The sequence below is a fragment of the Doryrhamphus excisus genome, chromosome 2, assembly GCF_030265055.1.
Source record: "Doryrhamphus excisus isolate RoL2022-K1 chromosome 2, RoL_Dexc_1.0, whole genome shotgun sequence".
NCBI lineage: Eukaryota > Metazoa > Chordata > Actinopteri > Syngnathiformes > Syngnathidae > Doryrhamphus > Doryrhamphus excisus.
The window spans coordinates 27,562,295-27,585,715 of NC_080467.1; the positions used below are offsets into that span (position 1 = coordinate 27,562,295).

Genomic DNA, 23,421 nt, shown 5'->3' on the forward strand with positions numbered 1-23,421 from the left:
AAGTCCATTAATCATAAAATGCTGTCAAATGTGACTTTGGGGACAATTTGTCAGCGCGTCTTTGTCAGCACGAGCGCTTGTACTGGCTAACGATGATTGACAGGCCGCATGCTGGCCGGTAGAACGGCTCGTTTGTGCTCATTTGCATATGCGCGGCCTTCATGAATAAGAATGGGGTGGCTGAGCGGCTGCGAGCGTCTCCTTCAAAGCGCTCCAAATAGATGTTATTACCATTAGAACAATATTTGTTTTCTTTCCCGGGAATGGCAGCAGCGAGCTGCTAAATCTAATTTGTCCGAGGTGGTTTCAAGCGGCGGCGGAGAGAGGAGGCTTTCAGCGGGAGGCGGGATGAGAGCTGAAGGGTGACAAAGCGTCGAGGGACGTGCTGCTGGCTGCTGCAGCGGCCATGCTGGATGGAAGACGGATTTCATTGTGGAATCCCGAAGAGACCTTTTGTGGCCGCGAGGCTGAAAGGAAAAACCCAGACTCCAAGATTATTTCCCTGTGCTCCTGAAGCAAAAAGACTTCCTGGTTGAACTTTGACATCGGCACCTGATTGGTTCTCATGTAAACCATTTGTTTTTGCTGTGACTGCGCTCGTGGGTTTTCTTCTCCGCTTCCGTACGAAGAAGATGAGCAACGTCAGTGTCGTCATTCCAAACATTTTCCTGGTAAAAGCGTCATTTGCGTCAACATTGATAGACCATGCGGCCGCGGATACATCAACTGGCACGCTTCTCGCTGCGGTGACCACAATTCCACGCTTCACAAAAAGACATGGCGGCATTGATGGCGCTGTGGAAGGCACAGTCACGCCCGCCGCCATATTTCACATATTCTGCGGCACAGATTCCATCTTCATACGCAGCACACTGCTCCTTGCCGATTGTGAGGCAATTTCCCATCTTCCTCGGCTGCGTGATTGACGCGGGTCAGTGCGGCGCCCGGCCCGCCACCGCTGATGGTGCCACTCGTCCGCTAGACGGCTGACAGACGCTGAAGTGGGTGCGCTGATTTGTTTCCCGCCGGTCAAGTGGCGTCAGCGGCCATGCTTCCTTTCATTGATCCGCTCCGACATTCCATTCATCAGCTGGTCGTGGCAGGAAGCAGACGTTCTCCCTGCTCGAGTGGTTCTCTGTGATTGGACGAAGTCGCTGCGGTGCAGTCATTTCCTGTATGGCAGCTGCGTCACATTCCTAACGAGAACGGCGACACCCTGAGGGTGTCTCGGATCGGCTCCCAAACAGCTGACTGGATCAAACATCGTCCCAGCTGACGCCTGCCGCTCCCGTTTCTGGTGCGGCTCGCTCCGTAACCCAGATGAGGATCTCGCCGCCTGTCGTCCCGCAGCTGGCGGGACTCGCCCTCCTGCTTCCTCTCGTGGGAGACGGGGCTGTCGCAACGCGCTCTGTGATTAGAGCTGACACACGCATGCTAATTAGCGTCTAATTAGCTCCCGGTGACGACGGCCTCAAAGAACTAGGCCCCCACCTGAGATGTTACTTGGTAGAGTTGCGGCCCAAAATGCCCCCGCAGAAACAGCTAATTACCCGATATTAGTTCCTCAACTTCCCCAAGTGCGCTCCGACGTGAGGAATGTGATTGGTCCCCGCTGATAATGCAGACAGTCCCACCGGGCCGTCAATCAAGAGCAGAGTTCAAAGGAAGCGGTGAAAAGAAGACGCACGTCACCATCAACGCTCAGTCGATGAGCGCTGGTCGTTTGGGGTCAGGGGGTGACAATCAGTTCCACTGCCACCCCCACCCCCTAACACACATACCAGCTGTCAATCACAGGTTCTGGAATCTCGTTGGAATGTCGTTTGTGCTTGTTGCTCTCCAAGAAGAAGTGGAGGACAACTGTGGGGTCAATAAGGTCAACATGTGGCCCGTGTGTGTGTGTGTGTGTGTGTGTGTGTGAGGGGAGGGTGGGTGTGGTTCCACGTGGGATGATTGATTGTCACTAGTGTTTATTTACTGACCGATCATCTGTACATCACCAATCAACATCTCCATCATTCTCTTGGTGTCTCTCGTCCTGGGCTGCTTCCCAGGAGTCGAGCCACGGGATCGATTCCTGTATCTCTTAAGCTCCTCCGCGGATGAGGATAAGGAGCAGAGAATGTGCAGGATGACGACGCTTGTTGCCTTCGATGGCCACCGTGATAAAGTTAAGTTCTTTTAGCTGCTGCGTTCAGGCTTTCTTTTTCCAAACTCGGACGTGTAAAAATAAAATGGCTGCTGAGACGCTGCCAAGATGGTGGACGGGTTCAGAGAGCTAGCTCGTATCTGCACATGCAATCAGACATTAGCATCGCTAAAGGGGGCGGCGGCTATTGTGCGCGTCCCTCTTGTGTGTGGAAGAGAAGACGATGACATTTACTTATCACGCTAAACAGCTGACATGTGACCTTTCTGCTACTTTGAATGACATCTGGATATTCCGACGGAACCGTCCAGAAAAGCATGCGCTCCGATTTAGGAGATACGGACATGTGGACGCCGCACAATGAGGTCAGTGTGTGTTTTATTGTTTCCCCTCCTGTGAGTGACGTTTCTGGAAGCTTCCTTCAACACGTGCCACTGACCTACCAGGCTGTTCTTACCTGTGTAGACAAAGCGACCCGGTGCTCCCTTGCAGAACTGTTTGGACTTGTAGGACAGCGTGACCTCCACCACGCCGGGAATGTGGCGCGGAGGCGTCTGGACCCGGATGGCGTGAGGCGTGATGAGCTGTGGAGGAGAATGCATACTTAGAACATGCCATACTTAGAAGCAATGTCATATGTGGCGTTTGGGTCATATCAGAACTTTGAAAGTCTCCTCCAATCTGGGTCATCTCACACACGCACGTGTGTGTGCGTGTGGCGGGGAACTCGGGCCAGATGATGTGATCAAAGCAAGGAGGCCCGTCAGCGCCACGTGGCACGCTGAGGTGCCAACGTCTGATTCCCCGCCAGGTGTTTTGTTCTTGTGGACCCCCTTCAATATTTGATGGTGCTGCTCTAAGTGTTCAACATCTACGTGTGTGTGTGTGTGTAGGTGTGTCTCTCCAGTCAGGTGACACTATGTCTATGCCACCTCATCAGCATCATAATCCTCTCACCTCGCTCCAGACCAGCATGGTTCCAAACACCACCTGCAGGCCGTCAAAGAAGTTGTCTCCGATGAGGATGACGGTGGCGCCTCCGGTGGTCCAGCCTTCACTCGGGCTGATGGCTTTGATGCATGGCGTGGCTGCTTTGGAGCACAAGACACACACATGGCCTTCTTACTTACATAAAGTGACATCACAGTGCTAACAGTACCTGACTGGGTTTATGGGCAAACATGCTAATGCTAATGCGACGTTTACGTTCTCAGACACGTTTGAGTTTGAAGGCGGTTGGCGTCCATTGTGGTTGCCTTATTCATTTCCCGCCTTTTGTGATAACAATAAACAAGGTGGTGGTGGTGGTGGGGGGGTTTATGTGGACCCTTCATGAATTAACCTGAGAACACAAAGAGGATCCGCTGGCAGGAAGTTGTATGGAGGACGGGTCGGGTGGGGGCCGTGACAAAGACGTGAGCAGATGTTGGCGCTTTTAATCACCTCTGAAAACATCCCGGCAAGGGCGAGATGAAAGGATGCGGCGGCACTGCCACAAGGCCGCCTGGAGAAGAGCGGCGCCTTCGGACTGCCGATGCGCTCTCAAAGCAGTCTCGAGGTGTAGCCACGGATGACAGAGAAGAATAACGCGCTGACGCGACGGCGACAGATTGGTGTCAGGTAACGTTTGTTTTGTCCCGTTGGATGTGCCAGACAGGTGGGGTCTGCCACAAGTGGAGAAAAAAAAAAAAAAACCACTCTCCTCTCGTTTGATCAACGACAAACGCCACCCGCCTGGTGCGCAAAGTAGCTTGATTCAAATGGCACTTAAAAGACTCGGGAGAGGACGTTTCTTTGATGTCTGCCTCTGTGAGGGCTTCTTTTACTCTACGCCGTGTCCCAGATGGGATAAATGATGAGATGGAGGAGGACAAAGGAAACTTTGCTCCAGTAACTCATCTTATTTTATGCTTTTTGACATGCTGTCTCAAATGGAGTACCTCCGTCGGTACACTTAACTGAGTGACAAAATATGTTTTGGTTTGCGTACACTGTTTTGGTTATGGCCAAACATTACACAAACAAACCAACCTCACGTTTGTGACTCAAGAAAGGATACTTATTCTTTTTACAGTTGGTCAGATTCTGGTCAGGGAACGCGCAAAGAATGATTAACTACTTTTCTTCCTCATTGTGCACTGTGCACACCGACACGGAATGAGGCGTTCAAGTGTTCTTCACTGCATGTTGCTATACTCCCCAGCATGAACACATTCATGCTCTCACAAGAGTAAGTGTGATTATCACATACTACAGTATTAATTGGCCCTGTACCCTAGAAACCGCCCATGAATGATACGGGAAAAGGTCGAAATGATACTGTGTCAAAGCCCAGGGCAAGTGATACTGATAAAATAAAGAGTTTAACTATGTCCGGTATCAGCCCCCGTAGCTGTCCACTCAGAGTGCGATGCTCTGGTATCGTGCCCGTGAAACAACCAATCAGAGAACAGCGCACAAATGTGAACACACAGCGTTTGTTTTGCTGCCCAAACTTGATTAATGGAACTTTAATTGTCAGACATTTATAAGATAAAACTGTTGATAAAATATTATTGTTGAAATATTTTTGCAATTATTGTGTTTACACTTTTTAGATATTCATTCATTCATTCATTATCTACCTCACGAGGGTCGCGGGGGGTGCCTATCCCAGCTGTCTTCGGGCGTAAGGCGGGGTACACCCTAGACTGGTCGCCAGCCAATCACAGGGCACATATAGACAAACAACCATTCACACTCACATTCATACCTATGGACAATTTGGAGTCACTAATTAACCTAGCATGTTTTTGGAATGTGGGAGGAAACCGGAGTACCCGGAGAAAACCCACGCATGCACGGGGAGAACATGCAAACTCCACACAGAGATGGCCGAGGGTGGGATTGAACCCTGGTCTCCTAGCTGTGAGGTCTGCGCGCTAACCCCTCGACCACCGTGCCGCCTACTTTTTAGATATAATACATGTAATGAACTGAAAATTTTCTGGAAACAAAATGGTCTTTTGATTAAATAGTACGTGATAATAAGCTCATGATTAAATAGTATGTGATAATAAGATCATCACATGGTTTGTCTGGTATCAGGCCCAGTATCATGCCCCCGCGTGCCAGTATCAGCCCTCGACCGAACACTTGGGGGCATGATACCCGACCTGATACCAGACAAACCATGTGATAACCTATAAGTATCTAAGCGCGCCAAAAGACACAATAACGGTAAAAAATAAAATGGAAGCCGAGGTCATGGCGCCTTACCTTCAGAGGGGTCCAGGCGGCGTGCGCGGCGCCCATGTTTGGAGTTGTTGTGGACAAACATGTTGTCAGAGACGGCCAACACGTGACCGTCCACGTTGACGGTGGTGGACACCACAACCTGCGCACACAAACAGCTCGTCGTCACTTAGAGACAGACCGCGGTCACCTGCTTTTTGGGGGCGGGGCCGAACTCACCTGGAAGCGCCTCATGTCCCGTGGGTTTCCTGCATTTTTCAAACAGTTCTGATTGCACTTGAGGAAGAACTTGAGGAAGAATCTGCGGGAAAAGACGGCCAGATGATGTTTCGGTGATACCATGACATATACAACCGTCACATCAGCGGAGAGTATTGATCAGAGATAAATACAAATAGCAACGGGCGAGGCGGGGGGGACAGGCGTGGCTGTCATCCTCCTCACCATCAAGAATGGATTGGCGCCTTAATGCATTTCTCGCTGCCGCCGTCAAATCCATCTCTGGGACCATAAGTGCACCCCCCCACCACCACCTCCCTCGCTCTAACGGAGTGCTTCCTGTTTAATTGGCACATTATCACAATAATAATCCGGGCAGTTAAGAAGCGGCAAGGTCGCAGACAGACATGTCACATTAACCACGGAATAACCTCCCACGCCATCTTCCTCCTTCTCCTCCTCCTCTTGGATAAAGATGGAAGTTGAATGTGGTCGCCATGGCAGCAAACATGTTGACACGGCGAACCAGGATGCTTTTACATTGTATCAGCACAACCTGACTGCTGTGGGCAGGGGGTTGGGGGCATGATGTCACCCTGACCACACCCAGTGCATTATGGGAAACTATTAGGTTGGCTTCGGATTACAACACACACACACACGTGTCATGATGTTAGAGTAGAAGCAGCATCGCAAAATCAATAAGAAAGAATATAAATATATTTTTATACAGGACAAGGTGCCATGATGACAATATCTCAGTGTGATGCTCGCTGGGAGAAAAAGCGTCACACTGAGTTTAGCGGCGGGCGTGTCTGAGCCAGCATGGCGCCGCCGTGCTCAGCTCGACCAAAGTGAGTCGAGGGGTGCAAGCCAGCCCCAAACGATCGGTCCCACTTAAGTCGCTAACGAACGAGGCGCGCGCTGGAGAAAGGAAAGCCTGGAAGAAAACACACACTTGCAAACGCACACATGCTCATTAGGAGGTCGAGTCAAGTCTAATATTGACGCCGCCATGTTGGCCTCTTCAAATAATTACGCAGGAATTCAGATGGCGCGGCTCTGCTGCTAATTAGGATGAAACAAGAGCAGCTTCACGCACATTAGCATTACATGATGATGCAGTGTGTGTGCGAGTGTGTGTGTGTGTGCGCGCATGAGGGCCTCGTTGGCTCCGCTACACGTCATCAATAATTCAGCAGGCAAGATGGCAATTACAGGAGCGTGTACAATCAAAGTAAATATTTGATGAGGCACTAAAACAGTCTGTGGAACAGATCTGACCCCCCCACGCCAGCCCTCCCCACACACACACACACACACACACACACGGTGACAAAACACGAGGTCACAGCTCCCGAATTCCCAACACTTGACACACACAAGCAGTTTATTCTGCGAAAAGTACTGCAATTCATTTGCTCCCTCTGAAATATTGAGTGGCACCGCTCTACAGGCCCGCCACCACAAATAACACAATATGACCACTTGTGTGTGTGTGTGTGTGTGTTGAAGGACTGTCAGCCGTGCTAGCTGCACCTCTTTTCCAGCATATTTTAGGGTCAGAGTCCAAATGAAACAAAACTGTATGTTTGGACAGGAAGTGGAGGCGGGCGGCCCGTAAAAAAAACCACAGAAGAAGAAATGATCTGATTAGTCCCAGTGGCATATGGGGAGGGGGATTTCACATGGTGCATGTGTGTGTATGTGTGTGACATTAAAATGAGGTGCAAGCCAAAGTTGGACTCAAAATTCGGGGAAAAACATCTCATGAAAAAAAAAAATACAATATGCAGCCAATCACACAAACACACACACACACACACACACTTCTGCTGTTGTCATTATTGCATTATTGTGTCCCAGCCAGTAGTTCCAGTTGATCCAACAGGAACATTTCCTGCTCCTCCAAGAACACCTGCAGTCCCAGGGGATGACAGGCGATATCGTGTATTCTGTTATGTTGTATGTTAAGTTGATGTACATTTTGCATGCATATGCTATATATACAGTATGTAAACATTAGCTCTACTTAGCTTTTTTCTATCTGAATGGATGGAAATGTTTTCGTCTTTAGTCACAACCTCCCATTTGTTCGGGCTTGGGACCAGCACTGAACATGCACAATGGCTGAGTGTTGGGAAATGAACCTGTTCCATATGCAGCAGCAGTATGTATCATTACATTCTAAGGGCAAATACATACAATTCATCTCAAATTAAAAAAAATTATCTTAAATAACAAGTTTTTTTCTTTTCGTAAAGTTAAATGATGCAGACAAAAATTGACACTAAATCGTAAAATACTGCACTTAAACCAGTCGGTTTGCCCTGTGTTGTATGTCTCGTTCTGCAAAATGGAACACCCAAAAAAAAGCATCTTCTTGTTACTGACCATGCTTGTTTTATTGACAAATATTGCTAAATAATCTGCCATGAGACTTAAGAAAGTGCCAACAATTTGAAAAAGAAGGTCAGAAACACTTTTGAATCTATCTGGCCAGGATGTGCGCATCAACAATAAGTTCCATTCAGACCTTATTTATAATTATTTTGCATGGATTGTCTTCTCCACATGAATCTGTCGCGTTAACAGCAGTAACTACCTTATTCAATTAATTACATTAAACTTTTTAGCGTAATTAAGGTACGCGACCATGTCAAGCCACCCCCCCTCTCTGTTGTGACGGCACACAGAGGCACAGTAGCGTCCCCACAGAGTCTGACGCTCTTTTATAACCTTATTCTGACCTGAATACATCAACAGCGGTGCAATTCCAACAACCATTTATGTATCTTCAACTCACAAACGCATCTCTAGTCTTTCTCGGAACAACACTTTTCTCATTGTCATAAGACAAGAACCAGGTGCATTCAGGGGCGCTCGGAATATCACAACAATGTCTTGATTATGCGTGTATGTGTGGTACAGTAAACCTCGGATATATCGGATTCAATTGTTCCCACTGGTTTTGTCCGATATAAGCGAAATCCGTTATATGCGTATACCGGAAAATGTCCGTTTTACGCATATATGGGATTTATATCCGGTATATGCGTAAATCGGATTTTATCCGTTATAAAAAGGCACTTCCTTGACTATGTTTCCAATGTACCTGGACGCGCAGGCAACGCTGCAAACGCTGCAAATGACGTTGTATAGCGCCCTGTCACGATTCGGCGAATCGGAGCGCCACGATGCGGCCATCCGATATATGCGAGGGAAATTTAATGGAAATGCATTGGAACGGGACTGGAGATTTTGTTCGAAATAGGCGAAATCCGTTATAAAAAATCCGATATATGCAATGAATTTTTATTGGAAATGCATTACAGAAAAATCGGTTCTTTTTTATCTGTCCGTTGTGAGCGAATTTCCGATATATCCGAGTCCGATATATCCGAGGTTTACTGTATAAATAAACAGAAAGACAAAGAAAAAAATGTAAAAACTGCATGATGTCTTTGAATGCAACCCATCATGGCTCATAATAACACGGTTAAATGTTCTGCTACTATGAAAGAGCCTGATGTTTTAGCATCCTGTCAACAAACAAATGACAAACACACTGATTAGTCACAGTACCATGTATGTAAGAAGACCAGGTCTCATTCAGCACATTATATAAATGGTCTAAACACTTTTAATAAACCTACTTATTTGTTCGTCTAACGCAAACAGAACAATGAATGACTTCTGCACTGTACTGCGTTAGTTCACGAGCCGTTTGTAAATCTCAGTGTTGGTCGCCAATTTAGTCAAGCCGTTTTACATTTCTATTCACATACCCCCTACAGCGATACGCGTACCTCTAGGGGTATGCGTACCCCACTTTGGGAACCTAAGGTATAGAGGATACAGGAGTAGACAAATGTGGAGTGAAGTGTGTGTATCAAGGCTGTGTTTGTGGAATGTAGAGCATCATCTCATGACAACTTCCAGGTGAAGGATTCTCTTTCCCTCACACATCCTTCAACTTCTCGTCTCATCCAAATCCTCCTCAAATCCTCGGGATCAACTCGGCATCGCCTCCAGGTCCAGATAAAAACTTCTGACTGGTGTGCTTCGCCTGCACAAAAGTTGCACCCGCACACACACGTCACCGAGGTGAAAGGTTAAGGTGTGGTGCTCAGGTGTCTTTGTTGGACACGGTGGACCACGACTGACGTGTTCCAGGACGTCATGAGACCACTTCAAGTTCATTAAGTCAAACGTCTCACTCTCGTATTTGAATAAACGCCTCGGGCGCGCTTTCAGACCTTTTCACTCCAATATCGCCTCACGCCAACATCACACGCGCGCTTTCGAGTGGAGGCGGGGCTAAGTTAGCATCAGCTGACACATGAAGACATTTTAAAGTCTTCATCAAAATCATCTTTCTCAATCATCATCATCGTCTAGTCTGAATTGCTGATGATCAATTTCAAAATCATCCATTGCTCTTCGATCCTCTTCCTTCCCTGCAGGCGGTCTGCGCGGACGTCAACTAACATTTCATCATTAACTACACACACACACACACACACACACACACACACACTGATACAGTTGATTGGTTACTGATAAAGAGAAGGAATAATGATGCAAACATTTCATAGTGAATGTAATTTACTTTCCTTTGAAGTCGTATCAACACACACACACACGCGGACACACACACACACACACACACACACACTTGGCACAAGCGCTGAGAGCATTTTTTTATTTTAATTTTGCAGGCTGTGTTTTCCTGCTGAATCTCCGCAGCAGATTTGAAGTTTTTACAGCTCACTGCTTTGGTCCATCTGTTTGGCGCCAACATGGCGGTGAGATGGCGGCACAGGGACCAGCGGTCAGTGTCAAGGTGACGCCAGTCGAACCATCTGGACCGACCTTGGACTACGCTCAAAAAAAAAAAAAAAAAAGACCTGACCGTCCGAGAGTGCCTTTGATTTAAAATTAAAAAAAACACTCAACGTGTCTCCCACAGTGCACCAGTACAAGCGTGCACATGTGCACGTTTCTCTTTTTGCTGGACTGGAATTTGTTAAAACGCATCATAGGAGTCTAGGATTTCACTTTCTATGATTTTCCTGACATCGTTTCCTTTTCCTCATAAGCTGTTGCTTCTCATTAGCAATGGCGTTATCGCTACCGCCATATCTGGTATCGTCACCATCACCAGCACTGCTGCCGCCATATTTGTCACCACATCCACCATCATTATCACCAAAACCGCTAGCATTATCATCACCACCATCATCACCAATGCCGCCATCTCAACCACAACCACCATCTCCACCAGCATCACCATCGCCATCATTATTACCATCGCAACCATCGCTAGCTAGCGATTTGCGTTATGTGAGAAAGTACTCCCTGACAAATTACACCAAAGGATTTCCTATGACATCATCGGTGACCCCGTCCCCATGGGGTGCCCATGCGGCAGCTGCTGGTCACGTGATGGATGGTCTTTTCTCCCGCGACGCAGTGCGGCCTCTAAACACCTCATCACTATGTTTAATCAAATTAGCAAGCAGCCAAAAAGTGACATTTTTCATTAATTCTACAGGATGATTGTAATTGCACATTCTAATGTATTCTCTCCAAACAGAAGGTGCGCGCTAATATTTCAGCACATTTGCATATTAAATGGCGTCCATGCTCATTACTTATGCAAATGTATGCGCATTGTCTTTATTTTTAACTTGCCGCCATATGTGGCGCCGCCTGCTTGAGCAGGTGACAACATTGTCTCACTTTGCTGAACAAACGCCACCGCGACCCCAGTCAAGTGCCGCCTGCTCGCTTCCGATTGGCTGCTGGAAGTGAGTGAGGCGTCGCCACCGCCACCACCACTTCCTCTCGCAGGTTTTTTTTTTTTTTTGTGGTTGTTGCTGTCGTGGCGTTTTTTGGCCGCCAAACCCACCGCAGGTGACACTGCGGCATCAGCACAAAGACGGCGCAAGTGTTACGCAGTGTGAACGTCGCCTGCCTGTCGCCGACACCGTGGCCGGGCAGGATGCCAACAACGCCCTGCAACTTGACGCTGCGCACACTAGAAATTGAACCTCTCACGTATATGAAAATATAACTATTTCTTTAGTTCAACAAAAGTAACTTTTATTTCGTTTACTAGTGTAAAGACGAATCTATTCAGCTCCGCCTACTTTCACACAATGGGAGGAGACAATGTGGGTGGAGCTACAGTGCCCTGTGATTTTATGTCGCCATGGTAACAAACATCCCTCAATTTGTCGTCAGCGGTGGCAACACAAAACTTCGCCAACATGGCAGCGGAGTCGGAAGGATTAACACTCTGTTGCAACCATGGCAACCATGTTCAATGTCACTGCAGGACTTCACGCGTCCTTACACTTGGACACCAGACCAGAAACCAGTCCAAGTGCGGCGTGAAAAGACGCGTGTGACCGCTGAGCGGCCCTCGCTGGCCGAGTGCCACTTGGCAGCACGCGGGCGGCACGGGACAGGGACAGGACGATGCCCCCAGACAAGAACCGGGCCGGCCAAAGGAGAGACACCAAAGGACAACAAAGTGATGTTTGAGTTTTCCATGGCGTTTTCCAATTGGAGAATGTGACAGGAAGTGCGTGAACATTGCCAAAGATGTTGATGAAGGTCAAAGTTCGGGGGGCTGAGGGGAGGGGGGGTTGTGGGATCGGAACATCGGAACGTCAGAACATCTTGAACATCTGCGCTCGGCTGCAAAGAAGCTTTCCCAGGAGAAACTCCCATCATGCACTTCCTGCTCTGCTCCCCCCTCCCTTTAATGAAGAACACATGTTGCACTTCCTGTCAGCGCTGCCGCACGCCAACGCATCGTGTCAACGAATCACCTTCCTTTCACCTGTGTGGGACAAGTGACGCCACACAGTTGCGAGGTCAAAGGTCAGGTAAAGATCATGCCATGTGTGTGTTTGAGAGTAAATGCTGGGAATGATGGTGTGTTTGGAGACAGGAAGCAGAATCGCTTCTCAATGTCGGGGCCAAAGCTTGGCCTCCAAATGGTGGGTGGGGCTAACCAGATCATTTCTTCAATGTGATTACCTGACAGGAAGTGCACGTGCTTCTACTTCCTCTGCACGTGAACACACACTTTTTTTAGTGGCTATCTGTAACTGTGTGTGTGTGTGACAGCTGTGAGAGTGCATTAATTAATGACTGATGGCTAAATAACACTTAAGCCTGACAGCAGACAAGTGGGGGTTGGGGAGGGGAGGCAAGGTGGGCATTGGTCGATGGATCAATGCTCGTATTCACACACATACACACACATGCACACCTGCACTCCCAACTAGGTGGCCCAGAGCCCCCGGCTGGGCTGGATTTGAGCGGACATTGGCCGTCCAGGGGGACGAGGAGGAGGAAGAGGAGGAGGAGGAGGGGAGCTCATCTTCTTCCTGCAAGCTTTTTTTCCCAGCATCCTCTAGTGGGGGCTAGATTAGCTCGTTAAAGGGTGGCGGTGCAGCGCACTCTTTGATTGGAGCGTTTGACAGGTGGGATTAGAGCGTGTGATTAGAAGACTGTGCACGTCCACGGTGCTAAGCCTCCATGTACAAGGCAGGAGAGCATGCTGCGAGGAAGCCCCCCCCCCCACACACACACACTCCACACCGTAAGAGTCCCTCCTTGTTAAGCACTAATGAACTAACCATCTCTGTGAATTAGCATGTTAGCTTAAAACATCAACCCGCAGTAGTTTGACTTGGTTCTGGTTCTGGGAAGTTGCCACATTAAAGCGAGCGTCACCTGTGTCGCAGTCAAGTCCCACTTTGAAGGTCAGAGTGACTTCCGGCAGTTTGGGGTTGTGGGGAATGGAGGGAATGGAGGGGGGGGGGGCGCAACCACACCCCCACCGGACGCACAAAAGACGGGCAAGGGCGGTGGTGGGGGAACTTTTGGCAGAGCAGCGTCTTCGTACTGCTGGTGGCAGCGTGAAGCGGACTCAGGGGCGTCCTTAGCGCGCGGCCATTAGGCGGTAAAAGAACACCTGCTAAGGCCGGGCCGCCTGCTGGTGATGAAGACGAGGAAGAGCAGGGCAGTCCGCAGATGGGCAGGGATGAGCCTCACCGGAGGCTCACATGGCGATGAAGGAATCTTAATTAACTGTCATGGGCGGGGCCTGCACTCGAGGGCGTGGCCCGCCTGCATTGCATGTTAAGACATAGCATGCGTGTGTTAAGGACAAAATCCAGAACTCTGCTGGTGATGTCACGCTTCCAGCTTTCCAAGTGTTGGAATGTTGGAGGGAAGTGTTCTGGAATGAACAAGCATCCCTGTTCTGCGCCGTCAGCAGGCGTTCTTTCAATGAGATATTTTGTCTGTTAGCTAAACTTCTCCTGACTGACTCAAGTTAGCAAGTAGAGCTCATTTGCATAAGTAATTAACTAATGTGTGCTTCCACATTTCTACCATCTGGATGCCTGAGCTCCGCCTCATTCCTCAAAATGACAGGCTGGTCACTATTGCTAGTCCGCCCGGCAACAAGGCAAACACAACCACCCCCGCTCCTTCAAATTAATTTGTCAACCTTCTCCTGGAATAGGACGTTCACCTTGAAAAGTCCATTTACCTGAGCCAAAGATTCCTAGAAAATAGACTTTTTACTTGTAAAAATAAGACGCTGACATGTTGGCATTGAGAGGGAATTACAGAGGCCAGCAAGTGTGGAAGGAACCAAGCAAGGAACCGAGTAAGGGGACACAGGAAGTCATTGAGAGTGTTGTTGTGTCCTGTGGTGTGCATGTGTGTGAGTGTGCATCAGTAAAGACCATCGAAGTGAAAGTGTGACAACTTCTTTTTAAAATGGGAGCTTCTTCCTTCCACCAGCTGCTATGTGTGTGTGTCTAACCTAGCACGTAGCTATTAGCTTTGATAGTAGCGTCCCATATGGCACTCTTCTTTAATGTAGCATAGCGCGGTCCTGATGTTGCCATGACTCCAGCAGTGCCCTCACCACCCCCCTGCCCCTCCCCACGTCCACCATTTTGCTCTTCCGTCCACCTCGCCACATGCCGCCGCGACCTTGGCGTTTTCCAGCAGCACACCCGCTGCCATCTGCAGGCAGCAGGCTTGGCCAGTAAAGCATCGCGACCCTGACTTTTTTTTTTTTGGGCCCCGTTACGCCCCCGCCAGGGGCCCCGACCAGATGGCGCCACCCACTAAGAGGACTTTTACTGCACGCGGCCAGCAGGAGGAGCACCTCCTCCGCAGCTCTCAGCTGCACTTGACACCAGCGCATCTTCACAATTAGAATGATAAGAACTGGAGACGGGAATTTGTGGAAAAATTGAGTGTGAATTCTGTCAGCTGAGCTGGAATGCTGTACGGCAAATGTGAAATGTTGTGATGTTGGAATGCTTTGAATGGGTTGAGAAATGTGCAAGTACTCAAAATTCTTAAGCTCAAAAGGGAACGTGGGAATTTTGGATGATTGAAAATAGAAAGCCTGAATGCGTCTAGATGAGCGTTAATGGTTTGACTGGTTTGAATTGGTTCAAAAATATGGAAGTACGACTAAATTTCACTACTTTTTGATTGATTTTTTCAGGATCAAAGTTAAAATACAAAATAAAATAATGGCAAAATGCATTTTTTTCTCTGGGAGAATTGGAATTCCGGGAAAAATAAGCAAATGTGAAATACAGTAAACCTCGGATATATCGGAAATTCGCTCACAACGGACAGATAAAAAAGAACCGATTTTTCTGTAATGCATTTCCAATAAAAATTCATTGCATATATCGGATTTTTTTTTTTTTATTTTTTTATACGACGTCATTTGCAGCGTTTGCAGCGTTGCCTGCGCGTCCAGGTACATTGGAAACATAGTCAAGGAAGTGCCTTTTTATAACGGATAAAATCCGATTTACGCATATACCGGATATAAATCCGATATATGCGTAAAACGGACATTTTCCGGTATACGCATATAACAGATTTCGCTTATATCGGACAAAACCAGTGGGAACAATTGAATCCGATATATCCGAGGTTTACTGTATCAAAAACAGATTAAGGTTCTGCGAGTAGCGTTTAGTAACACAAACTGACTGTATGACTGACAAGAAGTCTCTCTCTGTTCGCCATTGTCCTAGGAACCGTGTAAACGCTGAACCAATGTCAAAAATGTTTGTCACCTGACAGCAGAGGATGACGCTGTTGCAATCAATAATATGTGTGCACATATTATGTGTTTGAATACTGTATGTACTTTTTCATATGTTATGTGTGTGTGTTCATCATGTCTGATCTTAATGTTTTTTTTTTTGTTTAAAGGAAAAAAGCAACAGAAAGACACGGAAGTGAATGGGGGGTGGGGGCACGGAGGAGGTTGGTGTTGAAAAAAGACAACTCTCCAAATCATCGCCATGATGTCAATAATGTTGTAATATTTATGAAGGCTGCAAGCCCTAAAACCCAAACTGCTACTATCCTGAATTATAAATTAATATTGATTTGTGTGTGTGTATGTGTGTGTGTGTTTGTACGATTACAGTCTTTACAGCAAAAAGTTGCGGAGTTTTGGCAACATGTACAGTATGTGTTAGCCACACTAGCGAACATGCAAACAAACAAGTCGAGGAGGTAGTGAGAGGATTTGGTCTTCATGTAACCCGAGCCTATGTCTCTCTGGTCGCTACCCGACCGCTTCCCCACTGCACACCCGGCCCTCCCACCCGACCATCTGTATGTGGAAATCAATCAATATTTTCTTCATCTGCCCATCACCCCCATGTCCTCATCTCACTCACCCCAACTGTCTCATTCTCACTCCGCACTCCTCGAGCTACACCTCTGAGCACCCCGCACCCACCCCCCCACCACCCAACAACCCATCTCTTCCCTCTGTTGTGTCTGAACTTGCCCGCATCACATTTCCGATTCATACTCATATACACACACACACATTGATATTAATTTATAATTAGTGTAAAAGAAAAGTCCGCCTGCCTGGAGGCCACAAAGCAATGACATTTAAATATGTTCACTCTATATATAAAATGGTTGTTCTCTTCCATTCACTACTTTTTGTGGTGATATGCATGTGTGTGTGCGCACTAGGTAGGAGAACAAGGTGGTTTGCTTTAAGGAGGTGCACAGTGTGGGAGTGGGTTGTTGATATGGAGGCTGATGGGGAATTCCCTTTATCCCATGGACTCACCGTAACTATAGGGAGAGTAGTGTGTGTGTGTGTGTGTGTGTGTCGAGTGGGGGGGTGCCTGTTTTCCAGCTGAGCTCAGCAGTTAACGAGCCTGCGGGTGGTGATGTAATCACATTTAGTCCAGCCAATTAAGAGTCACCAAGAAGTAAAGAGCTGCTGATAGTGTTTTGTTCCTTTTTTTTGGGAGGGGGGGGGACGCGACAGTCGACGGCCCAACTCGGGCAAGCATGTGAGCCCCGCCCCTCTAAACAACATCCTGCCATGAGACGGAGCAGCTGTCAAGGAACGTAAAAGCATCATCGTAGTATGACACACACACACACACACTCTTGCTCATTCACAAAGTAAACAAGTCTAAAAACAGCGACAGATACTTGACCTCTAACCCGCATCTCTCTCTCAGATCCTATGGGAACTCAGCAATTTATTAGGGACACAAATATGTGTATGCGAGTGTGGTCAGTGTCGTGTGATGCAAGTATCGAAAATCCAAACTGTTCATCTAAGTGCGATTGATGTGTGTCAGGCTTGCTGGGAAAGTTCCATGGGGGCAGATAACCAAAAACCACTCACCTGTTATCCAATCCCCAAAGCACCCCCCCCCTCCAAGGTGTAAGCCTACTACAGTAAACTTCGGATATATCGGATTCAATTGTTCCCACTGATATAAGCGAAATCCGTTATATGCATATACCGGAAAATGTCCGTTTTACGCATATATCGGATTTATATCCGGTATATGCGTAAATCGGATTTTATCCGTTATAAAAAGGCACTTCCTTGACTATGTTTCCAATGTACCTGGACGCGCAGGCAACGCTGCAAACGCTGCAAATGACGTCGTATAGCGGCCTGTCACGATTCGGCGAATCGGAGCGCCACGATGCGGCCATCCGATATATGCGAGGGAAATTTAATGGAAATGCATTGGAACGGGACTGGAGATTTTGTCCGAAATAGGCGAAATCCGTTATAAAAAAAACGATATATGAAATGAATTTTTATTGGAAATGCATTACAGAAAAATTGGTTCTTTTTTATCTGTCCGTTGTGAGCGAATTTCCGATATATCCGAGTCCGATATATCCGAGGTTTACTGTAGTTGTGCTATTGTGTTGTTAAGAGGCAAGGTATGATGGTAAGATGGCTTTGAAATCAGGCACGTCCCTGTGGTGGGTGGAGACTAACGCTGACAAGATATGTGTAGACCGGAAAGGTTGCCCTTCATTACTTTACAGATGACATCAAAGCTACCAATGATGTTACCGGAACAAGTGTGTGAGTGTGTGTGTGCTTAAAGGGGTCGCAGCCCCCATGTAAGTCCGAACCATTAAGGTGGGGGGTGGCGATGGTCAGACAGTGTGGCGGTGCGGGGCGGGGCGAACAGGGGTGCTGTGGGTAATTCCAACACTACACTGTGACACTTTTTGTCAATTTATGGCGCACCGGGGCCCTCGTGCACACGTCTAATTGCAATATTAGCGTGGAACAAGCTGCCATTAACCCGCACACGCGCACATGTTCACATGTTCACACACACACACACACATCATGACTCTATGGTAAGGCTGTTGAAGTCGTCCTCACAAAGTCACGCAATGACCGCAGTATTGGTGTAAAAGGTCAAAGGTGGGCTAAAAATGCAAGCGTGTGTGTGTGTCCAAGAGACGACTGGTGACACTAAATGTCTTTACTGTAGCTGCTACACAACATCATTTGCATGATAGCTCACTAAATGTATGTGTGTTGTAATAAATCTTGTCTTTCTTAACAGCCACTAAAATGCAGAGAAACAACCAAGCGCAATAAATCACCATCACGCCACCTCGATGGTCTGTGTGTGTGTGTGCGAGTGTGTGTGTGAGTGTGTTCATGTGCAAATGTCTTAGCTAAAGTTGTCAATGGCTGTGCTATTCTAATATAGTCTACTATTGTTCCGTTCTATTCTTGTTTTATTTTGTTCCGCGCTTCTGTTCTTGTTCTTAGCTATTCTGTTCTTTGTTCCTGTTCTTATTCTCATATATTGTATTCTGTTCTTTTCTGTTCCACGTTCCTGTTCTTGTTCTATTCTATTCTATTCTGTTCTAGTCTACGTTCCTGTGTATTCTACTCTGTTCTTGTTGTGTTCAGTTCCTGTTCTCATTCTATTCCGTTCCGTTCTGTTTCTGTTCCGCATTCTTGTTCTATTGTATTGTGTTCCATTCATTGCATTATGTTCTGTGTTCCTGTTCCTATTCTAGTTCTTGTTCTTCATTTCCATTCTATTCTTGTTCTCTCTTGGTCTGTTGAGTTCATGCTGTGTGACATACTAAAGTTGAAAATGACAAATGACGCTGTGGTTGATTTCGCAAAGGCCCAAAGCATGCACACATGCTAGTTAATATGTGAGTGTGCGGTGGGGGGGGATTGGGAGATGTTGAATAGGGTGGGGGGGTTTCTGGTATGTGTGTGTGGCTGCGGTCCAAGGCCTCTCTAACGAGCCAACGTGGACTCTGTACTTCCTGTCTGCCGACCTCCTTTGAGGTCAGCAAGTCCCACCTGTGCGTCCAATCACAGGCTGGCGTCGTGACAGACAGCCGCCAGCTCCAAGGACGCGTAGGGCGGTGGGACTCGGCAGCGAGGACATGCGTGGCGTGACTACAGGAAATAGGAGTGTGACTGACAGGTGGGTGCCTCTGCCGGGAAACATTTGCAACCTTGACAAGTGCCGAGTGGTTTTTCCTCTTCTTGCCTTGTTGGTCGTTTGGACAGTTACATGGAAGACGAGGCATGACAGCACGTGTCTTAATTACCTGTCAGGTGGTGGCCACAGGTGAGGCGGGATAGTGAACCGTTTGGATTTTATGGATTTTTAAGGTTACATCACAATTGAGTGTCATTGCAGTGTCGACAGCAGAAACAACACAAGGACTTTCTGTTTCTGTTTGGAACAGCAATACCACCCCCCCACCCCACACACACACACACATACACACAGAAGAAGGCAGGCTCTTACCTGTCAATGATGACGGGGTCTGAGGGCGTCTCGTTCCGATTCCCACAACTTTTTTTGTCACAACAGCGACTGCAGAGGAAAGAACACACATTTATTATATCACAACAAAAACATTTAGTTGATGACAGCAATATTTACAAGACTAACATTTGTACATTTAAAATAACATACTGCAATATATATATATACACACTGTACATATAATATGATACAATATAAATTAATAGTTTTTAATGATATATTAAATATACTATTACTAATTATTACGGCAGTCAAAAATAACGTGTTAATCTGAAAATCTTAACACATTATAAAAATATTAATGCAATGTAATTATATCACTAATTTGACCACAACACCTCCTCCTACGTGGATATTTACGTTCCTTAAGTTGAAAGGTGAACATAGAGATCATGCAGCCAGCAGCTAATGAGGAAATTTAATTTAAAAAGCTCCCTGATGGAAGTCTTGATAAAATCAAAGTTGTGTGTATGGACTACGGTGATGAATTACAGTATCTTTTCATCCTAGTCTGAAGTACCACCTTCTTTGTTAATGTTAGCAATGTTAGTGGTATCACTGTAGGATCAAGCTGTGGTCATCAAGCTGCAACAAAAACAACTATGATCTAATACAGATAGCCACAGGTGACCCATTGTAAATAACACCGTCAAGGGGAAGTGTCGATTTCACAAACTATATAGTAATGAATAAAGTAGGACCAGCAGGCCAAATCTAAGTGTGTATTGTACTGACAGGAGACCACTGGACAGCAGTAAGCAACTGTACACACAATGGTAATAAAGTATAAGAACATTTATGGTTAATATATCGCAATATGTATTGTTAATTATGAATAAGCGTAAAAGATCATCAATGATGTATGAGAATGATTCTTGTTAATGTATAGCAATATGTAATGTTATGAAAATATATATATGTTAATTATAAATATGTATAAATGGTCTTCAATTATATACACACATTTGGAGGAAAGTATTTGTAAACAATAATCAAATCAAATGTGTGTAAAAACGGGAAGCTCATTTGAAAATGAGGGGATGTTGAAAGAAAGCGCATTTAATGATATTCATAAGTATCCATATTATCCACTTTTACTTTTAAAAAAAAACATCCTGTTTCAGCATCCAGCTGCGCTCAAGCCAAGGTCACCAAAGTCTGGACCACACCCAGAAAAGGCCTGCCGCCTTTGCATGTGACGTGGTGTGACTCCGGTGCTCGGGCCAAGTGTGGATGCTTGCCAAAAACACACACACGCCTGACATATTTGATTTAGTTTACATGTCAATAGAAAAATATTCTGTTCTATTCTATGTTAATATAAGTCATGTATTGTGCTGAATGAATGAGGAGGAGGAGTGTGTCTGCGGTGCATGGTGTGTGTACAGGTCATTTTTTTTAGAGGCGGGCCTCATTAACATAGCTTCCGCTAATTCTTAAAAATTAATTGCTTCAGTCCAATTGTGGCCCCATGCTGTCCTGAATCGCATTGCCATTTGACACAGGCATGATGAATGATTGATAGCGTGGTCAAAAAAGCATCACGTGTGTGTTTGTGTCTGTGAGGAAGTGCGACTGTTGCCTGCCACCAGGATTTATTCCCTCCGCTAACTTCCAGGAGACCAATTAGCATTGGCACCCGCGGGTGCTGCTGTGGTGACAAAGTGCCACTGAAGTGTTATAAACAAACTGGACCCCGGGAGCTCTGCTGGCCCCCGCCCCCTGGGGGACCCGGGCCCCGCCTCGCAAAAGACCAAAACAAACCTTGGCACCGCGTCCACAAGATCGCCTTAATGACGTTTCCCCTCGGGCCGCTAGCGGCCTAATGACTGAGAGCAGAGTGTGTGTGTTGTCGCTCATTTTGGCTCCTACGGTCTCTCTCGCGCACACACACACACTGGTGCCAGTTGGACCAGTGACCACACAAGCATCATCAGACACTTCACACATTTACAAGTGGAATCTTGAGGATGCACAAAGAGAAGACATGGCGCTCTGTCACCTTACACACACACACACACACACACAAAGGCGGCCCCTCAGGAACCTTCAGAGCTCCAATCAGGTGTGAGTGGGCGGGTCAGCGGTTCAGGTCAGAGGACAAGTGATGTGATTACAGGAAGGTCCTGGGGGATGCGGAGGGGGGCATATGGAGGACGCCAACCTGGCTGAATCGTCTCAGCTGGCGCCGCCTGGTCCGGAATGTTCACGGCTGGCGGCCATGGGGGAAGTTGCAATGAGAATTGGTGGCACGCGGGCGACGTCGCCCGTGCCAGCGTGGCTGCCGCCGCTCATGCGGGATCTGACATCACCGCCGCGGTAAGCGCTGAGGTTTGGAGCATTCGTTGCCACAGTGACGGCGCCAATTGCCACCAGGCATCCCAAGTACTAGCTGAAGTGTCCTGACTGGACCGCACGTGGGGCCTGCTGGGTCAGGAAAGTCCCACGCCATCTGACTGCCATGGGCGTCCACTTTTAATACAGACGTGTCATTCTCATCCTCGCTGTCTGAACTAGCAAATCCATTAACGAGACTAACGAGACGCAGCAAATGTGTTGATTGGTGCCATCAACACTACAAAGACAGCCCACAGCTGCTGTTTGTTCACACACACACACACACACACACACACACATGCACAGTGTGTTAAAGTGGAGAAGAATCGGTACCTGCACATGATCTCGTGTGTGAGCAAGACACGACACATTTCCGGGTTCTTGTCCTGTCCCTCATACAGGATGGGCTAGTGGGGGAAAGACAACAAAAAGAAGACAAAATGAAGTGATGAGCGACATGTACTAATTGCAACATGAAACATGTTTTCATAATTATTATGACCATTTGGCAGGTTTAACAATTGAAGACATTTTGGCGCCTTGTGGCGGTATGCGTGAGGACATCATGTGGACATTGTCGAAGTGTTGGAGTGTGTGTGGACGGCTCGTGTGTGTGCTTCACACACTCTTTAACGTCGTCAATGAACTTCATTCACTCTAACGGCTCCTCGCGGGCTTTCATCGATTGGCAGGGGCTCCAGTCGACCTGTCTGTCAGTGCTCTGTGTGTGTGTGTGTGTGTGTGTGTGTGTGTGTGTGTGCGAGAGAGAGTAAGAAGGTGTCGGGAGGGTGGTCTCCAGTGGGTCGCGCTGTGCCACATGCAGCTTATTGATCAGTTTCATGCCTGACGCTGTGTCGCGGCCCACTTGGACAATCAATGGCTGACATGCAGAAAGGGCGGGTCGACGGCGGGTGAGCTAATGTTATTGAATATGAACTTTGTGTGACAAGAAGGGGAAAAAAAAGCAGTCACGTGATCACAGGCACAAGTTACGAGGACTTGATGTTGTGCATTGGCTATAGCTGTAATTCCCAACCACGATGCCGCAAGTTTTTTACGACAAATAATGTATCTTTGTTGGTCCATCTATGCCAGCGACGTACAGTGATGGGCAGATCAGTCACGGTTCTTCCACAAGATGGCAGAACGTACATAATCAACCTGTATGTCCACCTGTTGCCATTCGTACAATATTTTATATATGTCAACAGGGGGTCTCACCTGTTTTGTCATGGAGTCAATGAGGCGCACGTAGAGGTCTTGTTCCGTCCTGATGCCTACAAAGAAAAACCAACA

The 23,421-nt window shown here is 47.2% G+C and overlaps 1 protein-coding gene across 6 annotated transcripts in view; it reads right to left on the reverse strand.

Annotated features, from left to right (window-relative positions):
• The window catches only part of LOC131115716 (transcription factor COE3-like), a 62,445-nt gene that overhangs the window by 31,404 nt on the left and 7,620 nt on the right, over positions 1 to 23,421 (reverse strand). For 5 of the 6 annotated variants that reach the window (XM_058064419.1, XM_058064418.1, XM_058064423.1 and 2 more), the window contains exons 6-12: positions 23,347 to 23,402; positions 22,459 to 22,532; positions 19,768 to 19,836; positions 5,603 to 5,684; positions 5,408 to 5,525; positions 3,107 to 3,240; positions 2,607 to 2,733 (exon numbers count right to left, since the gene is read on the reverse strand). In XM_058064419.1, coding sequence (XP_057920402.1) covers positions 2,607 to 2,733; positions 3,107 to 3,240; positions 5,408 to 5,525; positions 5,603 to 5,684; positions 19,768 to 19,836; positions 22,459 to 22,532; positions 23,347 to 23,402 — 660 coding nt within the window. The remainder of the gene's footprint in view (positions 1 to 2,606; positions 2,734 to 3,106; positions 3,241 to 5,407; positions 5,526 to 5,602; positions 5,685 to 19,767; positions 19,837 to 22,458; positions 22,533 to 23,346; positions 23,403 to 23,421) is intronic. The other variant, XM_058064422.1, reaches the window with a different exon arrangement.